We start from the raw sequence: 21,588 nt of genomic DNA on the forward strand, positions 1-21,588 counted from the left end.
TTTTTGACAAAAATCATCCATTAATTTTTAATCTCTATATATTTTCATTATCAGAAAAAGACATCCTCTTTCTTTATTTATAATAAATAAGAAAATAAAATTATTTTATAATTATTAATTTTCAATTTTTCATTCCCGCTAGAGGTATTTTCAAAACAATTTAAAAATCATCAAAAAAATTATTTTTTTTAAAATCCTTAAAAAAACTATTTAAAAATAAATAAATAATGGGGTTCATTCATAATTATATTATCTTCTTAAATCAATCAAATGGTGTACATTTACAAGGAAAGAACCATGAATCACATATTTCATTCTAATCACAATTTTCTCTCTCCGACCGATAAGAAACCAACGAGACAAGTCCTATGTGGTTTCTTAGGATCCACTCACTCAACTCGTGTTGCCTTGTTCCACTTCACCAAAACTTGTGACCCATATAACAAAAAAAAAGACCCTTTTTTCTGTGTATTATTTGTTTTCTTCCATTTTCACAATCCCCAACTTCACACTTCTTCCTTCAATGGTTGTAACTTGCTTTTGGGTCTCTATATAAAGCTGAAATTTGCTTCATTTTTCATCTGGGTATTGTGAATTGTGATTGATAATACTTGCTGAATGATGTCTGTCACTAGTAAAAGTATTGATTTTTTTGGGAAAAACAACTTGGTTTCTTGTGGTTGTTCTTCCAATGCTTCGTTTCATAGGTATAAGGTGAAGAATTATGCTAAGGTGAATTCTAAAGGGTGTGGAAATGGAGCTCGTAAATTGGTTTGTTGTAAGAAGAGGAACACTCCTAAATATAGTGTTTCTTCTATGGAGACTGCAGAGCCTACTTTGAATGGTATAAGTATATAACATTTTTTATTTTTGTTTTTTATAAATAGAATTGTGTTGTAGATTTTTGCTTCATGTTACTAGTTTGAATTAATGGTTTCCTATGTAGTACTAACACTTCAAATTGAAAGATAGTCTGGTGTCTGACGGTGTTAGAAGTGACACTTACGATCGGACACCTGACACATGTTACATATTTTGAAAGATAGTCTGGTGTCCGACAGTGTTAGAAGTGACACTTACCATCAGACACCAGACACCAGACACATGCTGTTACATGCATGTGTCTGGGTCATGTCTGTTGGTATTTGTGTCGGTGTTTCCTAGAGAATGAATGAGTATATGTTGGTAGTGATTGTAGAAGTGAAACTGTGGCATTAAAAAGTTTTGGTTTGGTTTTGTTTTTGCATAGGTGGAGCTCAAGCAATTAAAAAACTTGCAAAAGGATTGAACTTGAAGACTTATTCAGAAACCCCTATTTCACCTAATAGGTTGTTTGAAGTAGTAGCTGATGATCTTCAAACACTCAATAAAAATCTTCAATCTGTAAGTAATGCTTTCTATATTCATACTGTGTTTTTTTCTATCTGGTTTATAATTGTGTTCTTTCTTGGTTGTTTAAGTATCTGGCTTTCATTGTTCAGTGATTCGACACATGGCCTTCTTTGCTAATTGTTGTTATTGCTATTAACTGTTTCTGAATTTCTTGTTTCAATTCTGATTTTGTTAACGCGTTGATTCTCGAGTCTCATGATACAAACTTATAGTACAATGTGTAAGGATTAAATATTTTTATGTTTTAAGGAAATTGGATAATTTTTTAGTGTTATTATAATTTGTGTTTACTGTAATTGGTGCCATGTTCCACTTATTTTAGGCATCATGGCTTTAGGTACTTTTTTGTACTTTCCATTTCTAGTTTGGTATTATAGACCTTTTACTTTTGTTAAAAAAGTTGATATAGTCATTTGATGCCAAATCTTGTCATTCTTAGTGCTGTCAATCACAGATCGCAAAAGATAGTGGTTTGTTCAAATTCTGGTACGCTATAGTGCTGCGATACAACTATTTGACAACACTGCTAAATAGTGTATCGCAAAACAATATCGATTTGTGTTTAAATTCCACTATGCTATGGTGCTATAGCTGCTGTTATGTGTACAACACTGGTCATTCTTACTGCTTATTGGGCCTTCTTGCCTTTTTAGCTTCTTTGACATTGCAAACAGCGATGATGATATTTTTTTACCTAGCTATTACTATATCTGATGAAGATGCTCTTGATAGATTGTAGGCGCAGAAAATCCAGTTTTAATATCTGCAGCTGAGCAGATCTTTAGTGCTGGTGGGAAGAGGATGAGACCAGCTCTCGTTTTCTTGGTGTCAAGGGCGACTGCAGAGCTACATGGCCTCGAGTAAGTATACAATTCTGTCTTTCACGGACACACACACAAAAGTTGTTTATTTGCTCGTCCTGAAAATTCTATGCATATGGCGATAAAAAGTTGAAAGCTTCATCTTGAAATGCATGATTCCAGGGATCTTACTGTAAAGCATCGACGTTTAGCTGAGATAATTGAAATGATTCATACTGCAAGTTTGATACATGATGATGTGTTAGATGAGAGTGACCTAAGGAGAGGTAAGCGTTGTTTTTCTTGACATTGCTTTATTTTTCTGTTTATGATCTTGTTTGGCAATGTGCATGCCCTAAGCAATTTTTCTCATACATTTGAGTTGTTTTGATTTTAATCTGGGACAACCGTGTTGTATTTTGTTTTATCAAGAATTTCCTTTACACCTCACACTGTCACACATGTTAGTTGCTTGGTTCTTGCATCATGTTTGGAAATCGTTTTGGGAAGGTCTTCGATCCTGCCTGAAACTTTGTTATAATCCGTTATCCATTGGATTAAAATGTGTTGCTTGGATTGAACATCAGGGCTCTAGCGTAATACATTCATGTTGTTATGTATAGGTACCATGTGCTATATAAGCCTTTTGCGTACATCATAGAACCGTTAAAATTGCATATTTCGGAATCGAACATTATTGCTCATTGTATGAGTCATTATATTTCCGTGTTAAGTATGAGTCCAAAGCTACAGCTACTATGTATTTCCTTCTAATGGAGTATTGACATATCGATATATACAAACATAATTAGGTTTCGAGTTTCTGAACTGTGACAATTGATTTCCTGGTTTCTTTATTTTCCAACTACTCTTCTGGTGTCGGTTTTTCTCTATTCGAACTCAATACGGTTGCTAACTTGCTAAGAATTAACAGGAAAGGAAACTGTTCATCAAATGTTTGGAACAAGAGTGGCAGTGCTGGCTGGAGATTTCATGTTTGCACAGTCATCATGGTATCTCGCCAACCTTGAAAATATCGAAGTCATTAAACTTATCAGCCAGGTGAGTTACATCATTATACACCTTTTAGAACTTCTTTATTTGTCACTTGCATCTGCAAAATCATTATTCCAGGGTTCAATCCCTGGCCGATGCGTATAGAAAAACATATGTTGGGAGAGGTCAACCCCTTAAGTGGATCTCAGTTTACAAAAAATTCATCATTCGATAAGTTCTTAGTATAGGTTATAAAAAGATGCACATTTCCATTTTCTGAACTTCTTTTTGCAAAACTTTTCGTGCTGTGACAGGTGATTAAAGATTTTGCCAGTGGAGAAATAAAGCAGGCTTCTAGCTTGTTTGATTGTGATGTTCAACTCGACGAGTATCTAATCAAAAGTTATTTTAAGACAGCATCCTTGATTGCTGCTAGTACAAAAGGAGCAGCGGTTTTCAGCGGTGCTGACAGCAGCATGACCGAGAAAATGTACGAATACGGGAAGAATCTCGGTCTATCCTTCCAAGTTGTGGACGACATATTAGATTTCACACAATCACAAGAGCAACTTGGAAAGCCTGCCGGCACTGACCTCGCCAAAGGTAACCTGACTGCTCCTGTAATATTCGCATTGGAGAAAGAACCGAAATTGAGGGATATCATTGAGTCTGAATTTAGCGAGATCGGTTCACTTGATGAGGCGATTGAGTTGGTCAAGAGTTGTGGCGGAATCGAAAGAGCACAAGAGTTGGCAAAAGAGAAAGCCGATCTTGCTATTCAAAATCTTCAATGCCTTCCTCAAAGTGTGTATCGAGTAGCTCTCGAGGATATGGTGAGATATAATCTTCAAAGGATTGCATAAGCTTATGCATGATGAATAAACATTAAGAAAACCAAGAATAGTTGATTATTCTTTGGTCCTAATATATGGAAGATCGAGACCCTTGACTTTGAACTTATGTCATTTCAAGATTTCTTCTCAGCAAATCCATCAAACACATACCCCTTGGGCTACTTTTGGGGCACTAATATAGACATTTAAGGATCAAGTACATGCAAAATAATATATTCCATTATTGTATTTATGATTTTATACATGGATCATTATATTCTTTTTCCCATTTTTATTTTCTTGGATTTGGTTGTAAGGAAATGAAAAGTGAAAAAAAATAAATTTCTGTTTACTTTTGTTCTCTATTTTTTTTTTCTTGTACTTGCTCATCCTATCATACTAGTTTATTACTAGAAAAGATTTTTATATTTATGTTCTTTGGAATTTTAAAAAGACTAGTGTGTCCTTGACATTTGGCTAACAGATGAATTGCATTTAGTATGATGACTTTGAGAAGCAATTCGACGAATTGAGCATGAGCAATACGAATTTTTGGACATTTCAAAAATGAAGGGCATGTTCGATTTGGTATAAGCTGGTAACGAGGGGGAAGAATCAAAGATGAATGATGAAGGATCAATAAAGCTTGGTGAAGAATCTAGGAAAATGAAGAAGGGATTTGGGGGGTTTTAGAAATTAGGGTTCTTTGTTTTTTTTAAAGGGTTCTTTATTTTATAAGGCTATTATCATATTAGGGAAGAGATTACACCGGTGTAACATTTGAGTAATGTTACACTGCTCAATAACGTTTTAAACAATTCAAATTTTACAAAATTCACCGTTAGATTGAAAGCTTATATCGTATAGATCATTCATGTTGAATTTTACAAAAATCTAAAATTGTTTGATATGTTATTGAGACCGATGAAGATTAATGGTTTATGCGTTTTTATTGAATACCGTTAATCTTGATCTATCTCAAAAACATATCAAACGATTTTAGATTTTTGTAAAATTCAACATATATAATTTATACGATATAAGCTTTCAATCTAATGGTGAATTTTGTAAAATTTGTATTCATTAAAGCGTTATTGAGTGGTGTAACATTACTCAAATGTTACACCGGTGTTTAATTTTATTATAGATTTCCCATCTCTTTTCATTTTTGAATTGAATATTCAATCTGTATTTCTTTTCCAAAACTCTCATTTTATTTTATTTTATATTCTAAGAAATTTAGGGTGATAAGATGATGTCCCAGCACTAACAAGACTCGAATCTAAGACTTTTTGAATTAAAGACATGTTTTTTTTTACCATAAGACTAAACGAGTTTCCTAAACTCGCTTCTAGTTTGCTTTGAGCCTTTAACCCGGGTCTTGGGATATATTTCCTCACGAATAGGACCCGACCCGACCCGACCCGACCCGTATCATTCTCTCCAGGACGGGTTTGTCTAGAACTAGAAAACAGTGAAAATTACAGTTTCATATTAGGATTCAGAAACAACCTCTTTCTCTCACACTCACTCACACAGACATGAGTTTTATGAATCACATAAGAACCGTTGCCAAAGAAGCATTAGACCGTACATCAATAATCGCGAAATTTCTATGTTGTCTTCACTTCACAAGCAGCTACCTTTGTTCTCCAACACACGTAATGTTTCATTCCAATTCAATTCTAACAAAATTTCATCTTTCTTCTTCATATTCATGTTTTTTGTATACCCTTTTGATTCAATTGCTGGAATCCTCTGTTTGCAGGCGTATGGACCTAGTATGCTCCCTACCCTAAATATTGCTGGCGATGTTGTTCTTGTTGAGCATCTTTCTCCAAGGATTGGGAAAGTTGGTTATGGTGATTTGGTTCTTGTTAGGTCACCTTTGAACCCTAATCGGAATTTGACAAAACGTGTTGTTGCTATGGAAGGGGATACTGTTACTTATTTTGATCCTTTGAATTCCGATTCTTCTCGAAATGCTGTGGTGTGTGTGCTTAATGGTTTGTTCTTTATTTTCTCCTTTTTTTTGTTTGTTTTTGTACTTTTTTAGGACATGTTTGTGAAAATGTGCCTACTTGATTGTTGTCATTTTAGATTAACGAATATGAGCAAGGCTTTTTGGTAGATAGACGAATGACAGGCTATTGGAAACTCACACACAAAGTGGAGGGACTGGGTTCGAACCATGGTCATGGCGTCCGACCTAACAATTTCGGCATTTATGCCAGTTTAGCTAGGATTTGTGGACATTACATGAGCAAGGGTTTTGTTCCAACCTCTTAAGTCTTTTGCACCACATAGATAGTCTGCTTAGGTCTTATGTAGGCCCTGATGGTTTTGGCATTAGTTAAAAGGCGCCTCAATAAGTTGCGTAGAATAGGTGTAGTATATAATAAGCTATCCTTAGTCTCGATTTTCCTAGGTAATGTGAGACTTTGTGGTGTCCTGGAATAGTAGCACTAGTCGAGGCTAAGGGGCAAAAGGGCCTTTCGGGCATCTGTGGCTTAGGCTGTCCTAGCATCAATGTTATGATCTAAATTTTGTTGCGCCACTTTTCTGAGGCATTGTCTGTTTTGGGCCTTCACATTTTTGTCTTAACTTAAAAATGCACCTGAATGGGTTGAGGAGAGTGAATATCTATAAAATACCCTTACCCTCAATTACTAACCAATGTTGGACTTTTTGGTGTATCAAAAAAATATTTAAATATCGGTTGTGGTAAGAGCTGCTGTTGCAATTGTTGATATTGCAGAGAATCACAATCAAATATGGACAATGCAGTAGTAACCGCGTCTCAACGACATAAGAAACCATGATGTTGCGACCTAGATTGTAGTCCTGGACCTTTATTTAAAGTGGTTGTTAGCTATTTTTTGTTTTCTTTTAATATTTGTAGAATGCAGATATGTTCTTCTGGAAAGTACCTCTTGATTGTTTTATTGTTAAGATATTAAATAAAGGGAAATTAGCTAGTTAGTTAATTGATTAGTTAGAAGGTATTATTTATAAATAGGAGAACACATGGATAGATGAGGATTACTATTGAGTATTATAAATTCTTAGTGAATAGAGTATTGACTCTATTGTAGAAAGGGAAATCCTAATCCTTGGAGATCTCTCTCTACTATTATCCCCCCCCTCTCTCTTAATCATTATAATCTTTCAATAAAATAGTATTCATGGACTAAATATATCAGTGACCGGAGAGAGTATGATTTATATTTTTAGTACATTGTTGTGAAAATGTGCCTACAAGGTTGTTGTCATGTTATTAAGTAATTATGAGCTAGTTTTATGTTTGCGCCACTTAGGTAATGTCCCCTGTGGTTTTCATGTAAGTTTTCATGTCTAACTGGATTGAGGAGAGTGGATGTTTATGAACTAATCATAGTACCAATTCCCAAACAATGTGAGACTTTTCTGGTAAATAGCTTAGGCGTCCATCTAGTTGAGATTCAGGGTTCTGTACGCCTTGGTGTGTAGCTTAGGGCCCTCCATCTAGTCAGTGTCCATGTTTTGACCTCAAGTCATCTGCACAACTTTTTTGTTATTGTCTGTTTTGGATCTTCTGTTAGCCGTCACGATTTCGTCCTTAGTTAGAATAAGCCTCGGTGCGTTGAGGAGAGCGAGTATTTATAAAACTATCCTTAACCTAGATTCCCAAGCTATGCGAGACTTTTTGGTGCTTGAAAAACAATTTTTAAATAGTGGTCTTGGTAATGTTTGCGGCCGTAGTTCTTAATATTTTGGAGAATACGGTCTAATGTGGATGATGCAACCTTAATTGTAGTGACACGAAATTCCATGATATCTCGACCCCGGTTTTAGTAACGGACCTTTAGTTAACTCTTATTACGAGGATTGAAACTATTGCGACATTGTGTTTATTTCTTCTTATTTAGTATTTATTGTATGTAGATATATTAGTCTGGTGGAAGCACTACTTGATTGTTTTATCATGTTGGATTATATAGTGAGTGGAAGAGGTTTACAAATTGTTTGGTCATGACTCATGAGATTACTTGTGTGTTATATCCTATTTAAATGTGTCTTCGGGTTGTTCATTCAACCGAGCTAGATGTCTAGGTAGATTTCAATGAATGGATATACATGATTGGATGCAATTTTCTTTTTCCTACTTCTTTCATATATATGGAATAGAAAGGAAGTACAGTTTCTTTACCAGGTTTCATAAAATTAGGTAATTTATAAGGTGCCATATCGCAGTTGTGCCTATATTATTCCCGTGGGACTATTGCACTGGCCCAATTGAAGTGTGACATATTAGTTGGATTATTGCACAGGCCCACCTATGTAGGACTGCTTTAATTTCTAACAATTTCGTATGAGCCTTGATTGTTTTATCATGTTGGATTATAGTGAGTGGGATAAGGTTTAAGAATTGTTTGGTTATGAGATTGTCTGCCATTGATTAATGTGTTCAATAAAAAAAGATTATTTCATGTGTGTTATGTCCCATTTAGATGCGTCTTTTGGGTTGTTCATTCAACCGAGTTAGCTGTCTAGTCTAGGTGAGATTTTCAATGAATGGATATGTAGAATTCTAAATGCATTTATCTGATTTGCTCACTATGTTGTCATTGTTTCAGTAACTGGTGTGGTAAAAGATCGGTTATTTGCTTATGATGTCTGGTTATGTTCTTGAAACTTCCCTGTTTTTTTACCAATATCCTTGATTCCACGTATCCGAACATCATTGTGGTCCAATTTCCCTTGTTGAGTCTTAACATACTATAATTAATTATTCATTTTTAGATAAAAAATAATCAATAACTTTTGCTGGTTGCATTGTTTTTTCTATCTTATTTGTTTTCCATCTGCTTGGCTTGCGTTGGTTGCATTGTTTTTTCTAGTTTTAGAAATATTAATAATACAATTATTCTATGAAGCACAAACATAGATACGTACACCGGACATGACACAGACACTGACACGTCGACACCGATAATAATTTGAAAAAATGACATAATTCAATGTAATAATAAGTGTTGGTGTCGGACACCGACGTGTGTCCGTGCTTCATAGCTATTATTTTTTAATTTCTATTAATAGGTTTGATTTATTGCGTATATTTATCGATCTTTTTCTTTCCGCATAGGTGCCGAAGGGGCATGTTTGGATTCAAGGAGATAACATCTACGCTTCTCGTGATTCACGTCATTTTGGTCCCGTTCCATATGGTCTTATAAAAGGAAAAGTGTTTTTCCGGGTAACTGTCATTCACCATACTATATTCTTCTATTTTTATAGTTTGGTTTTGGTTCATTCGGTTTCTCTCCATTATTCTAATTCTTTAGGGGTTTATAGTTCAGTTTATTTCTCGTTTTCTTTCATGTGGTTCAATATTATTTTTCCTGAATAATTTAGAGTGAGCTAGGGTTCTAATAATATTGTTCCGTTAATACATGACTGCTTCTATGTTTTTTTTCCGGACTTGTGCATATACTTGCAAACATCTACTGATTCTATGTTTGTAAAGTTTTAAATCTAGTGGATAAAGCAATTCTAGATGTTTGTTGCTGATCTAGATGTCATATACTCAATAATTTCATCTATCATTGTAGTTAGGAAATCATTTTCTGATTCGAACTAGGTCCTTCTGATCAGTTACTTACATGATATGCTTTGTATTACTATAATTTTACTTTATACCGAAAAAACTACATATTTGTTGCACACTTTTTTGGCATGCGAAATTTTTTCTATTTAATTGAATCTAGTGTTAAAGATATTTCAAATACTTTTTTTCTATCAGGTTTGGCCACCCAGTAGTTTTGGACTGCTAGATAATTGAAGATATTTTAAAGAAGGTAGGTACTTCCATACTTCCTATTATTGCGTTTGATATGTCTGCTTTTTCCCTTTGTTTAGAACACTTTTTCCGGTCTTAGAAATGGACATTATAAACTACAACATAGAAAATGAAAATTTTCATGATTTTCTGCTTAAGTTTTTAGTTAGATGCATACCAGGTTTTATGCTTATGCATGTGGATGTTGGAAAGTTGTAACTCTCTGACCTCAAAAGAAATTGAGGTGGCAAAAAGACTATATTTATTATTATTATTTGTTAAAGATTTTATGTTGTCAGAAATCTATAAACAAATACTATAAACAAATACTATATTTATTATTATTATTATTCTAGATTTTACCACACCAAGGCTTAGTACGTACAAACCCTGATAGGGTGTTGCTTTATCTCTAACTTGAGTGATAGAGTATATGCTAAGTAAAGAGAAGATGATGAATAAACGATTAGGTTACATGACAATTTGTTAGTTTTAAGAGTCCCACATCAGATGAGATATGCTGGACAATGTGTTTGTAAGTGAGGACAGTCCTCTCCATACACGCCGGCTTGTAAGGATGAGTTAGTTCAACAAAAATTCTAAGAGATAGGACCCCATATGAGAAATGTGGACCAAATCGGCTGTTAGCACATCTGCAACTCCCTAGCCCAGTATCCAACGGGTTTGTGCTAGAACTAGAAGGAATAGGAAAGAGCACTCTGAGTTTGTTGGGACTATCCATGTGGCAAAGAGTGATAGAGATGTTTAAACCGTGTAGTAGGAGTCGGTTATATAGGGACCGAGGGTAGAGTATCTTTGGTTGGATAATCATTTGACAATTTTATTCTCTGTAGTAGCTTGGCTCTGTGAGCATTAAGGTATTCATCCTTTTGCAGTTATTTTTCGCTTCTAGGTTTATACACTGTTATGTGCATTTTAACTCCTTTTTGCTATATTCCGTGAGCTGCTATAGTTCTCATACTTTTATCTGTGTTATGGGCTAATAATTAACACTTAATATCTTTTTCATTTGCCAATTTATTGAACAGTGCTCCTTAAAATGCATCTAAGTATACTTGGATGGAGTAAAAGTGATTTCCATGAATGTAGCTTTTTGCAAGGGGAACACCTGAAGGGGCATGCTTCCTTTCGTGCCGACAAAGGATACATCTTTTGGGGTCTGTTTAAGTATTGTGTGTGTTCCTCTTCAAACTTTGTAAAAGAACAGAGTGTCACTTATATGTTACCAAATTGATTAGGAACCATGCATTTTACCCATTTATTATTATTTTTTTTGAATTTTTTATGCAGGGTAGGTTTTCTTTGTTTTTAGTTGTCATATTTTGAATTTATTATACCCTAAAAATTGTAGACATAGATTCAAAGAAGTACTTCATCTATCTTGCCTCATTTATCAGGTTGATTGTTGTTTACTTGTTTTGATGTATGAATTTATTGATTTGTTGTTGCAAAAATATACACTCAGGCTACGAGGTTGTTGGTCCTGACAAAACCATCGATCTTTCATGACTTGAGTGTTAAGAAAGTTCATCGGAACACATTGTTCGGGTTATTTACTCATTAAATGGCTGATGATGTGACTTCGACAAAAAAAAAACTGATGTGATTGAAATTTTTAAATTCTATTGGTCATTACTCACTAATAGAACACATTGCTCATTAATAGTAGTTGGTATTTTTATTTTAAAACAAATTAAAAATTGCTTTGAAATTTAGATGTTTGATTTTGATCCAACAACCAAGAATGTACCGAATGTGCGATAACATTATAGTCAGACCTTCAAACACTTGAAATGAACAATTGTCTTGTACAAAACCTGAATTGCTTGCTAGGTAGTGAAAATAACGAAAACAAGTTCATGACATTTTTAATATTTTTTTTTAAAAAAATTCACTTCAAGAGTATATTATTTTCTTATTGATAAGTAAAATTAACATAAATTTGTTCATAAATCTTAGCTCAACCGGCAGAAATGTCGAAATTGTTAGTGTTGGATGTAATGACCGGAATTCGAACCTCGATCCCTCCACTTTGTACGTGTGAGTTTCCAATGACTTACTATTTCGTCTATCTACCAAAAAAATAAACACAAAATTTGCAATCGGGAGGGGATTGAAACCAGAACTGATCCGAACCAGATAAAACTGGTGGTGAAAAATAAAAAAATATAAAAAATATTTTTAAGAAGCTTCGAATGAGGGCAAATTAGTAATTTGCCGCAAATCCGTTGTCTATAAAACCAAGCTGAATGAACATTAGGGTTCCATGTGCCATTAAAAGAACCGGGCGTAGCAGCCAAAAATTTGCGTCCGAGTTCCGTTGCGGGCATAGAACAAAATTTCTTCAATTCCTTTTCTCTCTTCTTCTGCAACAATTTTTACTCTGCAGAAGCTTTGAAAGGATTTGTACATTTATCTATTTCTTTGTTTTTTTTTTTCATATTTATTTTCTTCGGCCGATCCAATCCAATGGGTTCTCCGTAATATTTTTTTTTGAGATCTCAATTTCACCCGGCCAATAATTTTTTTGGGGCAGTGTCAATGTTTATGCATGTTTTTTATTTTTTTTTCTTTCTCTTCATGCTTAAATTTAGAATTTTATAATCTGCCCTATATCTTTAATTTTATGATTCAGGTATGAAATTTTGCTATTGTTGGACCTGGATTTTTTTTTTTTTTTGGAAAAATATTAGGTTTTGTTTTTTGCATTTGAATTTGTAATAAATGGAAGTGTGGTATGATTTGATTTCATTCAATTACCCATGATTTCATTCAATTACCTATGATTTCATTCCAACATTTAGTACTGTATGTCATAACTGGTGTTTAAGAAAAGCTATGTTTTAGTACTGTATCTGTAAATGGGGTGTTTTTGTAAAGAAAGTAAGAATGTGTATTGAATTTTTCAAATGGTGTGATATTAGAGGACAATAGATCTTATAATTAGTGATGTAGGCTCTGTTTGGATTAGGTTTGAGCATCGGTTGGGTTCGAACGAAAATCACAAAACTAATAAAAATTGCAACCATTTAATTTGGATCCAATTCTGACTTTATACATGTTTGGGTTGTTTGAGGGTCGGGTCGTACCGGGTGTCTTCAATATGTTATTGTTTATTGGTTTAGAGTTTGGTCCTAGTTTGGATAGTAATAAAAATTTCATTCAATTGTTTGGATGTTTTAGAATGGAGTGAAATGATTTTATCATTCCATTGTTTAGGAAGTGAATGAAATGAATTATAACTTTTTTCCTTTTGCAATTACTTTGAATTTTGAACTCAATTAAATTAACTTATAGTACTAGTAAGTAGTAAACACAAAGAACAAAATTTAACTTCTTTTTCAGGTAAATTTTTTTTTATATCTAATTTGTCTACTTCATGACTGGGCATTAAACGAGTGAGTTGAAGTAGTCATAGTCATAGACTCAACAAATCCAAAGAAAAAAACACGAGGATTAAACGAAAAAGAAAGAAGAGATAAAAATGGATTGCAGTACCTCAAGTTTCAATTATATAGCAAGGAACAATATATTAAAAGAAAGATGTATCAATGTATAATGAGATGGAATCAATACAACCAACATCTATTCCATTTCATACTTTATTTCAGTGGTTTTTTCTAACATGAGCAAGTGGTTATTAGTGGATGCACCAAATACATAAATTTGTATCACTAAATATATAATCTTAAAAAAAGTTCCACAGAGAGACTTGATGTTATGATTTCACATTCATCGGGTGCTTAAGGATTAGAAGTTGATGAGTGTTGTGAACTTGATTTTGTTCTAAAAAAAAATTCATTGCTTATTGTTATATTTTTTTTAACCAAATTCAAACTATGTTCAAATCATACACATACACTATGTATAGACTAAAATCATATGCAATAATTCCAGTTAATCACATCAAACTCTAACAATGAAATTTCTACCCTAACACAAATTCAAGTTCAACAAGCTAATAATGATTGTTAACTCTCATTACAATAATAAACAAATTAAAAATAAAAATGCATGTGATTGAAATTATTTTAAGTTGAACAAGGTAATAACAGATGTTAACTTTATTCATGTTAGTCTTTTAGAAAACATGTTATAGACTAAATTGGCAGTAAATATTTAAATAGAAAAACCAAATTAATAATAAGTTGTTAAAATATAAGAATTTAATTGATAGTAAGTGGTGATGAGTGTGGAACTCATCAAAATATTATAAAAAATATTCTCAAAAACTTGTGCAGGCATGTGCCCACACAAGTCTGTACTTCCCTCCTATGTCCCTGTGCATTATGCGTAAGTCTCGAATAATATTATAACGAATTTTATAAAATCAATCGTTGGACTGAAAGATCATATCATATAGATCATCCATATGAAAATCATTTGATATGTTATTGAGACTCATCAAATCAACCGTATTTAATAAAACTCATAGACCTAAACAACAGAATGCTATACTATTCCTTTCCTTTCTATTTCACCAATTCAAACTTAGCTGTAGTGATGGTCTGATGGAGGTAGTAATTTTTTTACGGCTAGACACTGACTTGCATGATAAATATTATGTGTATAATTGTTTTACTTAAATCGAAATGGATTAAGTTTTTTTTTTTTAAAAAAAGCTAAATTAGTCCATTTAAATTGACACAAGAGAGAATTAAACCTAAGACCTTAAGGAGAAGCACACTCCAAAGTCTCAAGCCAATGTCACCGGTCATTTTTTATTACAAAACTATGAAGACTATAACTTCGAGCTAGAAATGACAATTACTATTATTGTTGATGCCGTGAACACTTTTATCGATATGGTTGGTCCACTGTGGACGAAACTAAAAAAATCATAAGTTTCGGGTTGGTCCCGCTGTTTGTACTTCTATTTTATTTAAGGAGAAAACTTAGAAACAGTACCATACACACTGTTGGTACTATTCTCCAATAGAAACTTGACGTGTAAAAAAATAATAGACGTGTCATGTTCTTATTGGGAACAGTACCAACAGTGTGTATGGTACTGTTTCTAAGTTTTCTCCTTTATTTAATACTCCAATTGTTAAATTATATCTTTAAATTGTATCTTTTAAATTATATATATACTTTTTAAATTATATCTTTATATTTAATACTAAAAAAATCATAGTTTTTTTAAAATTTTATTTTTTAAATTATATCTTTATTTAGTTCGGTCCAATTGTTAGATGTGTGACTAAAAGGTTAAAATTAAGTATTTATCTAATAAAAAAAAGGAAAATAGGGTATCCCATCCTATTGATATTCTTATTCGTTCACTATAAAACGGAATAGTGAAAAAAATAAGTAGGGGTTCCACACCATCAAATGTTATGAAGTACTTGTATTATACATGCACATTATCACCAAATCCATTTTCTTCAAGATGTAGCCCCAGCCACCTGGTGGTGCGATTGCGCCTCAACGTTGCACGTCACCACCACTTTTTTACCGCCATGAGGGTGGTTTATGTGGTTATCGGCATTCCTCCACTGTGATGTTTTTAATTGAAAAATAAATGTGTCGCCACCTCTTCGATGCATTATTTCTACAACTATTTTTTTTCATCACATGTCACCATTGTTTCTCTTTTGATATATTTTTGTTGTCTATATATTATGAAAGGCTAAAGTAGAAATAAAAAAATATATTGAAATTTTAATAAAAAAGAAGAATTAACTTTGATAATCATCAAAAGTTTCATGTGATATTTTACTAGTATTTTTGGATAATGTTAAACCTGTCTTGTTGATGTACCTTAGAGACATTTAACAATTGCTTAAAAAAAAAAAAAAGAAGACATTTAACAATAATTCCACTTTTATTAATAGTTTTGTTTTTTTTTTACAACTTCTAATTGCTAAAAAGTATTTAACCGAAGTGATCAAACAATTTTGTATTTATTACATGTAAAGGAAGAAAAATGTCTTCAATGTTGTATTTTTTTTATGCTTTGAGTATATTTCTTTCTCTTTTTCTCATTGTAGCCGACCACGGTAACAAAAATTCACACCATTTTCAAATTTCTAATTCATTTTATACACAATATTTAATCAACACTTGGTAAATTTTCATTTGTTTTTATTTGATATTTCAGGTTCCATTACTTGCAATGATCATTCTTCTTGTACAAAATTTCCGTGCATTTATCCGGAAATTCCAAAGTGTGTTACTAATATATGTAAGTGCGTCATAATATTATAGAGAAGTGCTAAATATTATGAGAGATTTCATAAAGAATTGCAACAAATCAACATAGCTTGTTCTTTTAAAAAGGAACATTTTTTTTTTTGAAGACAAAAAGGAACATATTGTAACTCAGTTTCATGGGTAGGTTGGGGTTGAAGTGAATGTAAGGTGCAAGAGAAGACTTGTGGACTTAGAGAATAATGAAACTAATAAGTCTTATTTAATTGTATGTCCATAATTTGATTAAGTGTTCCATTTACTTTATTGTCATAATTTATTTTAAAGTCATCAAAAGCACATCAAGAGCACAACCCAACAAACGTGACTCAGGGTTCAAAACTAGATTGCAAAAAAAAAAAAAAAAGTTCCGATCCACATCATTTATTATACTCCATACCTCATTTTGTACTTTTAGTGGCTCATTTTAAAACTTGAAAATAAGTATTTGTTTAATAAATAAAAAAACGTTGTATCAAGCACTTGCATCTTCTTCAACCTCACTCTGTCCAGGAACGACACAACAACCCCCCTTCCTCTCATTGTGATGAACACCAAATTCCCCGTATATATGCGGGAGACTAATGAAAAGCTAAAAGCCTAAAACTAGACACCACCTAGTAGAGGCACTTCTAATCACACATTTAGAAGACATTCCTCAGCCTCCAAACTACCGAAGCGAACCATTAACCCGACCTAAAAAGATGTTACTAGACTCTAACTCCAGATCTCGAATCAAAATTGATCGGTTCATCGGAATTCAAAAAGCAGCTCCTCGAACCAAAAATTAATGGGGTAACGGTAGAATGAAAATCTAGGCACCGATAAGCCCTCAACTTGCAGTCCATCTCCAAACAGTCAACATCGACGCGGAAGAGGATCAACTAGATACAAAGAAACCTCCAAACCTCAGCAGATTTGGAAAAGTGGTAGCAATGTTTTGGTTGCTAAATGAAGTTACCGAGCTTCAATTTTAATGCCCAATTTTTCTTCTTCTTATCGTGCATACTCAACAAGAATCTAAAACCTAAAACAGCAAGCCGAAACGGCAAGATACCAACAAAGATTCAAAGCACTCCAACCATCAAATCTAAGCGAACTCAGCCACCGCAACGACGGCAACTCCAACCAATTAATAACATGAAAGACGACTGACGACCAACACGACAAACCGACGGTGGTTAAACGACCCTTTCGGGTTTCCAACCCCAAATGGGTTAACAGGTGATGCGCCCATGAGGGGCTAGGCACCACTGGGCGTCATTAGGTCACCATTGTCCATTGGCTGCTAGATTTTCAAGAACTAATATTTGTGCTTAATTTTCAAGAAGCAAACATATAACAACATCTTACTGAACTAGATAATTTTTAAGAAGCACAATAATGTTTTTAGCTTTGATAACACGTTTTAATATAGCATAAAACCAAACACATGATAGAATGATATGAGCTAGCTCCATGTTGTGGCTGAAAAGGTTTCTTTATTATTACACCATATATTTTCCAGCACCTAGTAGCACCAAATATAATTTCTTATATTTCCAATTTATGGAGAATGATATGAGCACCATATAGTGGCTGAAGAGTTATTACTGAAGCTGGAGCATGAGCATAAGTTGGAGAAAGTTCAAATGAGAAATGTTGCAAAATCAATGCTATTGCCATCTTTGCTTCCAACATGGAATAATTTTGTCCAATGCAACTTCTAGGACCCCAACCAAATGGAAAAAATGAAATTTTACCATTTGATGCTTTGGAAATTCCTCCAGAAAATCTCTCAGGATTGAACACGTTAGAATCATCACCCCATAGTTCAGAGTCATGGTGAAGCCAAGCTATTGGTAAGGCAATTTGTACTCCAGCCGGTAATGTTAGGTTCCCGACTTTTACATCTTTGTAAACGGCCCGAGGAATCATAACTACCGGTGGATATAACCTTAGAACCTCGTACAAAATCATGGTAACCTATCACAAAAATTGCCACATAGTGACCTATTTAGATGTTATTCAAAGTAGATTAGGTAAAACTCAAGACCTATATAAAATATAGATAAAATCTAAAATTGATTTATAAAGAATGTACTTCATCCCTCACCTTACAAATTGATTTTTTAAGTATAAGTTAAACTAATATAAAAACTAACTAAAAAACCAAAAATGTCAAATGGATCACTAACATTAGCAGCTAGTACTGATCTAGTGACATTCTGCATATTGGTCAATCATAACTAGTCACTCATTTAACGACCGTTTTTGAAACCTTATAGAGACCAATTAAAATATTTGGTCACTAAATCAATTACTGCGGAGACTGAAATAAGTCTTTCACTAAATCAGTTACTGTCAACGATATTTTGCAAATCAGTCACAATAGAAACCGGAATAATTCGGTCACTAAATTGAATATTTTTATCCGATACTTACAATCTTAAGATGACTTAGTCCTTCAAAATCTGGTTTTTTGTTGCCAAAAACTTGTAGAACTTCCTCCCTTGCATGTGCTTGCCAATTAGGGTACCTACTCAATAATAGAATTGTCCAAACAAGCAAAACTGAAGTGGTTTCTTCCCCTGCAAGGTGGAAAAGCTTGCATTCCTTGATCACATCATCAAGATTCATTCCAACATTTTTATTGTTGTTGTTTTCTTCAATTTCCTTGTGATTTGATTCAAGAAGAATTCCTAATAAGTCATTCTTAGTGGCTTCACCTGCCTTTATTTCTCTTTCTCTCTTGTTAATCATATCAGTCAAGGAAGCTATTATATACCTGTCAATTTCCTTCAACCTTTTGTTTGTCTTAGTGGGTAGATACCTACAAAACAAACTCTATTAGAGTTTAATTATGCATTTTAAGAGTGCATTTTAATGAAATAATTTGTTTAGATAATGTAAATTTTACTAGGTAACAATTTTTTTTTTTAATGTCAATTTCATTGTTTACATCATAAAATTTGTAGAATTTCAAAATGAATAATTTTTTGAAGTATTTTGTCAAAACTAAATATAGAGGTAGAATTTAAAATACCACATGAACACTAAGAATTTAAAATTTCTTCTTCTTCTTCTTCATTATTATTATTATTAATAATAATGTGAATCTTAAATTTGTTCTTATAATCTTTTCAAATTTTGGAAATTGGTCCATATATAAATTTTTAAAAATTGCAAATTGTTTCCTATCATTTTTCAAAATTTACAAATAGGTCCCTACAATTTAAAATATTGCAAATTGATTCCTATTTTCATATTTTTAAATTGCTCCTAGACTTTTACAAATTTGCAAACACAATTAATCTTACCTCCAACCAGGGATATAAATCTTCGTCAAAACTTCCATGGTAAGTTCAGCTTGTTCCTTTTGAAGTTGAAATATTTTCACTCCTTCTTCATAACTACTTCCAAATGCTGTTCGAGCAATAACATCACTTGACAAATTTTGAATGGAAGGCCACACATCAATTTCACATGATCCATCTGATGATAACATTCCCTCCCATTTTCTAATCAGATCATTACAACTTTCGAAGAATATTGGTAACATCATCTGTGGCGCACAAAACATAAATTATGTTGATTATGAATAGTGCACATAGTTAAACTGCAACACTTTTAAAACGGAGGAGTAAATATCGACTTTTTTCAGCGAATAATAAAGAGAAACAAACCTTCAATTTTTCTAAATTGAATGCAGGATTAATTATCTTTCTATGCTTATTCCACTTTTCTCCCTCGTGGATTATAAGACCAGTAGCTAGTATTCTGACAAGAGGATTATTATTAGGCTTTTGGAAGTCGTAGATCTTATTGAAAACTTCTTTAACTAACTCAGGATCTGTTAGGATCACCCTTGGTGTTGGTCCAAACCACATAAAAGAATTCTTCCCTGCAATTTTTTTTTTTTGAAATGGAAAAAATTAGTAATTACTTGAGAAATTGACGTGTGGCAAAAATTATTAATTTTGGGAGAAAGAAAGGTGAAAAAATTGATTATTAAAAGGAGAAATGTTATCAACAGATGGAAAAAAATGGCAAAAATTATTAATTTTGTTGGTAAGTTTCTTCTTTATCGGGACTTAAACTTAAAACCTTTTACACCTTTATATCTTTAATTCTTAACTCAAATCACTTTTCTGCATGATTATTAAGCCTTAAATTAAAGAATATATAGTTAAACAAACAAAACTTTCGTATCAACAAATAAAACTATACCAAGAAACAACACCATCATTGAATATAGATAAAACTATACTTTTTTGTGTCCTGCAATCAGAAACATTATCGAAGGGACCGAAGTTCAAACGCTACTGTTTCTTCGCATGACACTTTTTTTGGGTTCAAATTCGCATGATACTTTGAAAAAGGCGGTTTTATTTTAGTTTTCTTTTGGGCTAACCCTTGGCCCAATTGTTGAGTACACCTACCAGCCCGTATAAGAAACCCCCTCTTCTAACAATTTGGTCACTAACATTTTTACTAGTAAATAAAATCTTGATTTTCAGAATATTTTTGCTTATATTCATTTCATAGAAATTTGGTCACTAACATTTTGCTTATATTCATTTCATAGAGATTTTTTTTCCGAGCAAATTCATTTCATAGATATAACAAAAATGAAATTGTACAAACTAAAATATAGGATAACAACATAAGATATTGAGAAGAATATAGAAGAATACCATGTTTAGCAACACTTTGGTTACCAAAGGGAAACACATGGGGAACTATATCATCAGATAGAGGCATGGGTTTGGATCTTGCTTCCTTTTGCATCTTCATAAACTCTTTCATGTCTCCAACTAAAAGCTTATATGGGTTCCCTTTAAGGCCTTGTTCTCTTAACAACTTTTCTAGCTTCTTGGGTCTTAGCCATGACCATATCAACATTTTCCATGCCCAAACAAGGGTTGCTAAAAGGATTATGCATACTGATATTGCACATAATGCTTCCATCTCCCTCACTATGTGTGTGATTAGAGACAAAAAAAAAATGAGATAATGATGATGAAGATGAAGTCAAAGACTTCTAACATAATTTTGCAATGAATGTGAATCTCAACTATTATGTATATGTACATATTTTGTGGCACTTTAAATAGAAAAAATACAAATAATTATTTAAAGATTAATTGTATATTTTATATTTTTGAAAAAGTTATCAATGAGTGTTAATTTAGACTCTAACCTTTAGGTAGGAGTATAGTAATATAACTTTAAGAGATATTTAAATCTCTTTAGGGGTGATTCTAAAATAACTATTTCTTTCACTTTAATTAATAATTTCTCCATTCCCTTTTATTATTATTATTTGAAAAATTTAAATTTGGTACATTTAATTGATAATTGAAAATTATAATTAAAGAAACTAATAATTTTCCATGTTTTTTTTTTTTCTGGATTTTTTTGTTTGCCATGAAAAGAATCTTGATTATCAACATATTATCAGTGATTTTGAAAAAATACAAAGAGGATGACGTTCAAAGATTAGGTGGAAGTTGCAGATAGTGTGGGAGTCACTGATACATGTTCCGATACTTTT

General features: G+C 32.8%; 3 protein-coding genes and 1 long non-coding RNA gene across 5 annotated transcripts; 3 read left to right on the top strand and 1 right to left on the bottom strand.

The window, feature by feature from the left end:
* Window positions 1–276: 276 nt before the first annotated feature.
* On the top strand, window positions 277–4,377 carry LOC123894989 (solanesyl diphosphate synthase 1, chloroplastic). Its single transcript, XM_045945154.1, has 6 exons — window positions 277–844; window positions 1,250–1,383; window positions 2,125–2,252; window positions 2,376–2,479; window positions 3,127–3,254; window positions 3,503–4,377. The coding sequence occupies exons 1-6, from the start codon at window positions 619–621 to the stop codon at window positions 4,049–4,051; spliced, it is 1,269 nt and encodes a 422-aa protein (XP_045801110.1). The 5' UTR covers window positions 277–618; the 3' UTR covers window positions 4,052–4,377.
* Window positions 4,378–5,503: 1,126 nt separating this feature from the next.
* Window positions 5,504–11,256, top strand: LOC123894990 (mitochondrial inner membrane protease subunit 1). Of its 2 annotated transcripts, XM_045945155.1 has the most exons (5): window positions 5,504–5,682; window positions 5,790–6,011; window positions 9,147–9,257; window positions 9,804–9,858; window positions 10,889–11,256. In XM_045945155.1, the coding sequence occupies exons 1-4, from the start codon at window positions 5,563–5,565 to the stop codon at window positions 9,840–9,842; spliced, it is 492 nt and encodes a 163-aa protein (XP_045801111.1). In that variant the 5' UTR covers window positions 5,504–5,562; the 3' UTR covers window positions 9,843–9,858; window positions 10,889–11,256. The 2 variants fall into 2 exon arrangements, 1 of the variants encoding a protein (XP_045801111.1); XR_006804041.1 differs by having other exon boundaries at window positions 9,147–9,858.
* A 4,323-nt stretch (window positions 11,257–15,579) lies between these two features.
* LOC123894992 lies at window positions 15,580–16,302 on the top strand. The gene is made up of 2 exons (XR_006804042.1): window positions 15,580–15,862; window positions 15,964–16,302. It is a non-coding gene; the product is annotated as an uncharacterized LOC123894992 (long non-coding RNA).
* A 116-nt stretch (window positions 16,303–16,418) lies between these two features.
* LOC123894991 (cytochrome P450 72A68-like) lies at window positions 16,419–21,098 on the bottom strand. The gene is made up of 5 exons (XM_045945156.1): window positions 20,729–21,098; window positions 19,718–19,935; window positions 19,352–19,596; window positions 18,477–18,864; window positions 16,419–18,017 (listed from the first exon to the last, which is right to left on the bottom strand). Exons 1-5 carry the CDS (start codon window positions 21,000–21,002, stop codon window positions 17,586–17,588), a joined length of 1,557 nt encoding a protein of 518 aa, XP_045801112.1. The 5' UTR covers window positions 21,003–21,098; the 3' UTR covers window positions 16,419–17,585.
* Window positions 21,099–21,588: the final 490 nt, after the last annotated feature.

This window comes from Trifolium pratense, linkage group LG7 (assembly GCF_020283565.1).
Source record: "Trifolium pratense cultivar HEN17-A07 linkage group LG7, ARS_RC_1.1, whole genome shotgun sequence".
NCBI lineage: Eukaryota > Viridiplantae > Streptophyta > Magnoliopsida > Fabales > Fabaceae > Trifolium > Trifolium pratense.

What these genes read in the sequence shown, in the direction of transcription:
- LOC123894989 (XM_045945154.1), top strand. Translation starts at nt 619, where the DNA reads ATGATGTCTGTCACTAGTAAAAGTATTGATTTTTTTGGGAAAAACAAC. An exon ending in TGCAGAGCCTACTTTGAATG is followed by an intron (nt 845 to 1,249) that starts GTATAAGTATAT and finishes GTTTTTGCATAG; the next exon opens with GTGGAGCTCAAGCAATTAAA. An exon ending in GCAGAGCTACATGGCCTCGA is followed by an intron (nt 2,253 to 2,375) that starts GTAAGTATACAA and finishes GCATGATTCCAG; the next exon opens with GGATCTTACTGTAAAGCATC.
- LOC123894990 (XM_045945155.1), top strand. Translation starts at nt 5,563, where the DNA reads ATGAGTTTTATGAATCACATAAGAACCGTTGCCAAAGAAGCATTAGAC. An exon ending in ACCTTTGTTCTCCAACACAC is followed by an intron (nt 5,683 to 5,789) that starts GTAATGTTTCAT and finishes CTCTGTTTGCAG; the next exon opens with GCGTATGGACCTAGTATGCT. An exon ending in AAGGAAAAGTGTTTTTCCGG is followed by an intron (nt 9,258 to 9,803) that starts GTAACTGTCATT and finishes TTTTTCTATCAG; the next exon opens with GTTTGGCCACCCAGTAGTTT.
- LOC123894991 (XM_045945156.1), bottom strand. Translation starts at nt 21,002, where the DNA reads ATGGAAGCATTATGTGCAATATCAGTATGCATAATCCTTTTAGCAACC. An exon ending in ATTTATATCCCTGGTTGGAG is followed by an intron (nt 18,865 to 19,351) that starts GTAAGATTAATT and finishes TTTGTTTTGTAG; the next exon opens with GTATCTACCCACTAAGACAA. An exon ending in GACTAAGTCATCTTAAGATT is followed by an intron (nt 18,018 to 18,476) that starts GTAAGTATCGGA and finishes TTTTTGTGATAG; the next exon opens with GTTACCATGATTTTGTACGA.